At 38.4% G+C, this 8,258-nt stretch overlaps 1 protein-coding gene across 1 annotated transcript in view; it reads left to right on the plus strand.

Moving 5' to 3' along the window:
* LOC102494740 (lysine-specific demethylase 6A-like) overlaps nucleotides 1-8,258 on the plus strand; it is a gene marked incomplete at its 5' end in the record, with an annotated part of 148,416 nt that overhangs the window by 56,814 nt on the left and 83,344 nt on the right. Inside the window, 1 exon segment of the mRNA XM_027771538.1 lies at nucleotides 7,013-7,788. Within this exon segment, the coding sequence (XP_027627339.1) occupies nucleotides 7,013-7,788 (776 nt within the window).

Below are 8,258 nucleotides of genomic sequence, written 5' to 3' on the forward strand. Positions count from 1 at the left end.
CAGCCCCCACGTCCGGCACGCGCGGCGGCCCCAGGCCCGCCAGGGCAGGCCCAGGCCTGCTGCCGAGGGTCTGCTGCCGCCCCCATTGGTTTTTGTTTCTTCAATTTCTTCTGGGATATCTTTTACTTCTGTGTGACTTCTTCCAGTTTAAGAACAATTTGCTCCTTTTCAGTGAGGATCATCTTAGTGTGGCAGAGGGAGCTCACATGGGTTAATTCAACCATGAGTGTTGTACAATGGTGCATTTTGGGTACCTTGTTCACCTAAATGTGTTCAGTGGCCAGAGAAATCTACATCTAACCCTTTAAATTCTGCATTACTCTCTGCATTTTTAAGCATGTACAGCAAAAATTGAGCACCCTCTTTGGGCCACCAACCTTGTGTCCAGTCCCACTGTTTAGCCTATGCACATCTGCCAACTCCACCATTGTAACAATGGAATGGCATATACTGCTTCTGAAAAAGTGACATACTTCAGATACTTGGTGACTTTTTGGATATGCATACCCTTGATGGCCTGGGTGTTTCATGAATGTTCTTAAAGTGAACACAAAGATTTGAACTTCTTGACTTTAAGAGCAAACCATTTTCAAAGATTACCTGAGGCCCCTTATGAAAAGAGCACCTTTCTAGTTTCTAATTTTATTCTTTTTACATCTTAATTAGTCTAGCAAATGTGTCAATTGTAGTTATATGTTCAAAAGAGCAGCTTTTTAAAAATCCATCAGTTTATGTCTTAGTGTTGAGTTTAGTGTATTCCAGTGGTTTTAATAACTCATACTTTAGTTTCATTTCTTATAATAAATTAATTTTTTTCCTTTTTTTTTCACTTATTCAGTAGTGTTTAAGAACAAACTTTTTGCCATGAATTTGTATATTTTCTGTTTACCCTTTCATTGATTTCTATTTTTATTCTATTGCAATCAAAATATTTTTACATGATTTCTGTATTTTAAACAATTTTTTAGAGTTGTTTTATAGGCTAACCTATAGTTTATTCAGAACATTTTTTTTGAGAAGTTTTTGCTATAAGGTGCATGTGCTTGCCAGACAGAGAGAGAGACATAGAGACAGAAAGCAAGAAATCACCCCCCCCAGGAGGGATGGCCACGACGCAATCCTTTCTCCTCCAGTCTCCTCTCGGGATCTTGAGCATGCATGCAGACGCACCCGGTGTGAGTTTTAAGCCACCGGGTCTGGGACGCAACCCTTGGTCAACTACGTGGGAGTCCAGCGACTTAGCCATTACGCTAACTGCTGGTTCCTACCAATGAATTTTATACGTTCGCATATTTTTATGATATTGTCTTCCTTTTGTTTCTAGATGTAGTACTCCCTTAAGTATTCTTTTTCAAGACAGTCAAGTAGTTCTGAACTCTTCTTTCTTTCCTGAGAAAGGCTATTTTTATTTTTATTTCCTTTTCTGATGGATAGCTTTGTAAGGTATAGTATTTTTGTCTGAGAGTTCTTTTTCATCTCCTTGAATCTGTATTCATTCTCTTCTTGCCTATGAGATTTCTGGTAAGAATGCTTCTATTAGTGTAATGGAGGTTTCGTTATACTTGTCTTGATGCATTTCTCTTAGTATCTCTTATCTCTTAACAGTTTGACCATAAATATGTCTTGGAAAGGTTCTATTTAGGGTTGAATTTTTTTGATAAAATTTTTATTTCCTGAACCTGGGTGTCCCTATTGCTTCATAGAATTAGGTATTTGGGCCATTTCTTTTTGGAGATTTATTTATTTATTTCTATTTGTTATTCTTTTAAAATTTGATCAGAGAGAGAAAGGGAAAGTGAAAAGGCAAGCTACCAAGTCTAGGACTCGAACCATGGTTGTCCATGTGGGGATCCAACGCCCTTAACCACTATGCCACCTGCCAGTCCCAGGCTACTAATTTATGAAATAGGTTTTCCTGTTTTTCAGAATAAGTCTCCTGAATCTCATATATTGCACATATGTTTGCTTCATGTTATCATTGAGGTCTCACAGATTTGCTTTATTCTTTTTTTTCTTTATCTGATTCACTTATTTCAGAAGCTCTATTCTAGGTTTGAAATTCTTTTTTTTTTTTTTGCCTTATACAGTCTGTTGTTCATGTTTTTCACAGTATTTTTCATTTCTTATATTGAATACTTTAGTAGGAGTTTGGTTCTTTTGTGGTGCTTATCTCTGTTAAATTTCTCTTTTATATCATGGCTAACTTCCCTAGATTTGTTCAATATAGTAACCATTTCTCCAGTTTCAGTTTTTTCACCGCCTGTATAAGAAACGTTTTTACATAGTAAGTAGTCACTTTTCATTGCCCCCTCCTCTTAATCCCAGACAACCACCAATCTGCTTTAGGATCTGTTTTAGTATCTGATGTTATTTCCTTTCATCCAGATGACATATTCATTTTTTATGTTTATTTCACTAGTACTAACAGGTGCTTTAGGACATATCTGTTTTAACTTTAGTTTTGAGGTACACTTTTACTTAGCATAGAGTTCTGAATTGGTTTATATCTGTATTTGACATTTTGAATATATCATACACTGATTCCTGGTACCCAGTTTCGGTTATTGTGTCATTTTTTTCATTTACTGTTATAGTGTTTATTTTCTTTGTTTCTTTTGGACTTTCTCTTTGTCTAACTTATGCAGTTGGACTATGATCTGTCAGGTGTAGAGCTTTTCAAGCTTATCATATGTAGCATATACTGGAGTTCTTGGATTTATAAGTTAAAATTTTTCATCAGGGCCAGCAGATGGCATAGCAATTATATCACTGGACTATCACATGACTAACGGTGGTTTGGGTAGTGGTACAGTGGTTTGAAAAACCATGCTGGGCCCTGGGACCACCAGCAGGTTGCGTAATGGTTACATCACTGAACTACCACATAGACTACCATGGTTTGAGCCCTGGACCCAGTGGCTTCAAACTCACATCAGATACATGTGCATGCATGCCCAAAATCCCAAGAAGAGAATGGAGAAGGGATTGTCGCCATCCTCCCTAGGGCGTGATTCTTGCTTTTCATCTGTCTCAGTGAGTCCACATACCCTATGGCAAAAATCTCTTTTAAAAGAGAAAGAAAATCATTCTGGGCACATGTGTGTATGTTCCCAAGATCCAAAGATGAAAAGGAGAAGGGACTGAGGTATAGCCATCCCCCTCCCCGAGTGTTGATTTCTCACTTTCCCACTCACCGTCTCTGTCTCTGATGAGAGCACACACACTAAGACAAAAAACCTCTAAATTTTTTTTCCTTATTAATTTGATAGTTTTCTGCCTGATGTCTTCAAGTACAGTTTTGAAGGGTTACTTTATTTTCCTATTAAGCAACTTTATTATTGGATATTGATCATTTTAAATACTACATTGTGCCTACTTTTTTTTTTCCCTTAAGAATTTTGCCATGGGACTTATGTGCTCTTTGGAGAAATACAGAGAGAAGCAGAGAGGGGGCAAAGTTAGAAATCATTTCCCAGAGATGGCCACACAGCAGTCTCCTCTCCTCTCGGAATTTTGTGCATGTATAAATGCCCAGTGTGATTATCAAACTGCTGCGTTCAGGACTCAAACTATAGGTGACTACATGTAAGTCTAATGCCCCCATCCACTATGCCACCTGTTGGAACATCTACTTTTCCTTTTTTTTTTTTTTTTAGAGGTTTTTGCTATTGGGCATGTGCACTCTCCAGAAAGAATGAGAGAGACAGACAGAAAGCGAGAAATTCCTCCCAAGGGGTGATAGCCATAACTCAATCCATTTTCTGCCATTCTCCTCTCAGGATATTGAGAATGCACGCACACAAGTGTGGTGTGAGTTTTAAGCCACCTGCTCCAGGACTTGAACCACAGTCAACTGCATGGGAGTTCGACAACATAGCCATTGCGCCAACTGCTGGCCCTGATCTACTTTTGTTTTTGTAATTTCCCTTTTTTAGTAACTTGTTTGAGTTCATTCCTTGAAGTGTTCAGCCATTGTCTTTGTAGTTGTTGTTATTCTTAGTTCTCTAGGATTCTTCTTTTTGTACCTAATAGTTCAGGGATTCATAGTTCATCTGTGTAAACTTTATGGATTGGGGAGTACATTCAAAGTTGCAATTGGTTTTCAATATTCTTCTTTGTTGTCACTACACCATGGATTTCTCTAAATTTATAACTCAAAATATCTAGTCTGCAGCTAAGTAACTAATAGGATTATCTAATTTTTTTATCTGCCTGCTTTTTTTTTTTTTTAAGAATTATCTATTTATTTATTATTTTCACAAGAATTTGCCAGAGAACAACAGAGAGCAAAAGTGAGAAAACAAGCCACCAGGTCCACCAGGTTTGGGACCCAAACCGCAGTCAACAATGTGGAAATTCCAGCACCTTAACTACCAACTTCCACACTCCCTGCCTGTCCCTTCTGCTTTCTTTTTTTTTTTTTTTTAAGAATTAGTTTATTTAATTTATTTATTTTTAAATTTGACTAGAGAGGAACAAGAGTGAGAAAGAGAGAAGGAAAGTGAGGAAGCAAGCTTCCAGAACTGGGACTCAAACCATGATTGAACATGTGGGAGTCCAGCACCCTTAACCACCAAGCTACCTACTAGCCTCTGTTTTCTAATGGATTAATATGTTATGCAATTTGAATGATGAATTTTTTATAATAACAATAACATTATAAATATTATTATTATTATTTAGAGAGAAGGAGAGTGAGAAAGCAAATTGCTAGGTTCAGAACTCAAACTGTGCTTGGCCATGTGGGAGTCCAGCATGGCAACCAGGTCATCTGCTGGTTCCTGTGATGAAAACTTTTTTTATTTACTTACTTCGTGCATGCATGTCCATAATCCCAAGAGGACAATGGAGGAGAAGGAATTGTGGAATGGCCATCCTCTCAGGGGATGATTTCTTGCTTTCTGTCTCTCTCTGGCCCCCTGGTGAGCGCACTTGCCCTATAGTAAAATTATTTCTTAAAAACAAAACAAAACACTTATGTCAGGTGTATGCTTGCACATGTGCCCAGAATTCCAAGATAAGAATGAGGAGAAGGGATTTCAGTGTGGCCATTCTCCCAGGGAGTGATTTCTCAATTTCTGTCTCTAGCTCTCTCTTGCAAGCACATGTGCCCTATAGTGAAAAGTCTTTAAAAAAAAAAAAAAATTGGTAGTAGGACCAGGAGATGGCATAGTGGTTACATTGCTGGACTCCCACGTGGCCAATGGCAGTTCAAGTCCCATACCTTGCAGCTTGAAACTCATACCAGGTTTGTTTGTGTGTGTCCAAAATCCCGAGAGGAACATGAAATAGAAGGAATGTGCCATGGTTATCCTATCTAGGGAGTGATTGCTTGCTTTATGTCCTTCTGTCTTTAGCAAGCGCACATACCCTATAGCAAAAATCTCTCTTAAAAAAAAAAATAATAGTGGTTGGTGGCACTGGTACTTACCAAAGAGACAGGGAAGAGAAAGAAAACACCCTTCCTACTATAGGAAATGGTCACATTACAATCTATTCTTATTTATTGGTCACCTTGCTGGGATTTGGAACATACATCAACTTAATATTAACTGGCAAATTGACCCATTAAAACATTTTAATATCGACATATCAGTATATTTTCCAAATTATGTGAATTGGAGAAGAGCTATTACTAAAAGAGAACTTAGAATGACTGCCAGCAAGAGGGTAGAGTAGAAAAGGAAGTAAGATATTCCTAAAAATACCTTGCAGGTTTAATATTTTTGCCTTTGATTGAGAATAGCTGCTAGATATGCTATGTAAGTTTATTGTATTTTTTCTTTTCTTTTTTTTACATTTAATCTTTATATTGTTACAGCATACAAAGTGGATTTTCCCATCATGAATATATTGCGTATTAGTACAAACATGTTATTGTAGACATTGTCATCAACAGATAATTTTCCATCTTTGTGTCTGTCAAATGTTTGCTTTTTTTCTTTTTCCGTTGATTTCCTCCTGCCCACATTTCATCCCCTCCCAGATGTTGCCTACCGTAAGTATATCTTATTTTAAAAGTTTAATAAATATATTTATGGACAATTGAAAACAAATAATAGATCAGTGTCTCGCTTTCTTTTTGTCCATTGATTAGTTAGTATTGATTTTATGTGCATTTCTCCCCATTTAAATTAAGAGATACTTTTTTTAAAGATGAAAATGGATGTTTTGGGGCCAGCAAATGTTTAGCGGCTATGTCTGTGGACTCCCACATAGACGACTACAGTTTGAGTCCTGGACCCAGTGGCTTAGGACTCATTCCAGGCACGTGTATGTGCGTGTGAAAGATCTCAGGCAAAAGAATGGGGAGAAGGGCTTGTGGCATCGCCATCCCCACCAGGAGTGATTTCTTGCCCTCTGTCTCTCTGGCAAGTGTACATGCCCCTATAGCAAAAATCTCTCCGAAAAGAAAGAGAATGAATGAGAAAGAAAAAAAAGAAAGAGAGAGAGGGAGGAAGGGATGGAGGGAAGAAAGGAAGTAGAAAGAGTATGTTTCATAATTGAACAGTGAAAGAAAATGTACTTTTCAGAACTGAACAGTATAACGTTCTTAATTCTCAAAGCCTTATTTGAAGAAATATTTTTGGACACTATCAAGTGGACTTAAGTAGACAGGATTGATCATTTAAAAAAAAATAACCATTTTAGCCCAGTGCATGTGTGTGTGTGTGCCCAAGATCCCGAAAGGAGAATGGAGAAGGGACTGTGGCATGGCCATCTCCTCTGGGGGGTGATTTCTCACTTTCTGTCTCTCTCTGTCTTTCTGGCGAGTGCACGTGCCCTATAGCAAAAATCTCTCCAAAAAAAAAAAAAAATTAGAAAATAACCATTTTAACCAGTTGCTATTTTTTAAATTTTAGAATTTGTGTTAAATGTGATACACATTTAGCTGTTTGTTTTGTGGATTAGCTTTTATTTAACATTTTATTCCTTGGTTTTATTCCACGTATGCATCCTGAGTTTGTATAGTAAATGTAAACTAATTCTCATTCTTTCCTTTTTCTTTTAGGGGCTTCATAAAGGTCAGAGTTCACATTTGGCAGGACCTAATGCTGAACAATCTCTGTTTTCTACTGGGAATGACCAGTATCTCCCGGCAGCTAGCACTGGTATTCAGAATCGGAATGGACATGACACTCTGCCTAGTAATTCAGTACCACAAGGGGATGCTCTCAATCACCTCTGTCCTCATATTGCTACCTCAGGTGGACAAGGCATTACTATTACCAAAGAAAGTAAGCCTTCAAGAAATAAATCCTTGGTGCCTGAAATAAGCGGGCATGCTAGAGACACATCTAATGGCTATGCTAGTGTCAAGAGACTTTCTAATCATGTCCATCAGGTAATGGCAGATACAGTTTCCAGTCCCAACAATGGAGATTCTGTGTCACCAAATGTATTAATTGCAGACAATCACCAACTCTCTGCCTCGTTCACTGGAAAAGTCAGTGACAATGTGGGTACTGGAACCTGTGACAAAGTCAATAATATTCACCCAGCTATTCATACAAAGACTGATAATTCTGTTGCCTCTTCTCCCTCTACAGCCATTTCTACAGCCACTCCTTCTCCAAAGTCTACTGAGCAGTCAAGCATACACAGTGTTACCAGCCTTAATAGTCCACATCATGGGTTATACACAATTAATGGAGAAAGGCTGGATACTTCACAGAGCTCTACAAAAATAAATCTGCCTCTGGTTAGCCACAAACCTAATAATCAGATCATACCATCAATGTCTGTGTCCATATACCCCAGTTCAACAGAAGTTCTGAAGGCATACAGGTTAGTGTGGTAAAGTGTATCACAAAGTGAAAAATGACTGATTACTAGCCAACTCAGATTTTGATCTTTCAAGAAACAGAAATGTGTAAAAAATGCTATAGTTACTAATCTAAAGTAAGTTTCTTTTGGGGGGGGCGGGGGAGAGAATTTTGCTCTAGGGCACGTGAGCTCACCAGAAAGTCAGAGACAGAGAGACAGAAAGCGAGAAATCACCCCACAGCAGGGATGACCACTCCACAGTCCCTTGTCCTCCATTTTCTCCTCGGGATCTTGGGCACGCATACCACAATCCCTTCTCCATTCTCCCCCTGGGATCCTGGGTACGCATACACATGCACTCAGTGTGAGTTTAAGCCACCGGGTCTGGGACTTGAACTGCGATTAGCTACATAGGAGTTCAGCGACATAGCCATTATGCTGACCGCTAGTCCCATGGAACAGTTTCTTGAGAATCTTTTTTTTTTTTTTTT

Source organism: Tupaia chinensis, unplaced genomic scaffold (genome assembly GCF_000334495.1).
Source record: "Tupaia chinensis unplaced genomic scaffold, TupChi_1.0 Scaffold000222_1, whole genome shotgun sequence".
NCBI classification, from domain to species: domain Eukaryota; kingdom Metazoa; phylum Chordata; class Mammalia; order Scandentia; family Tupaiidae; genus Tupaia; species Tupaia belangeri.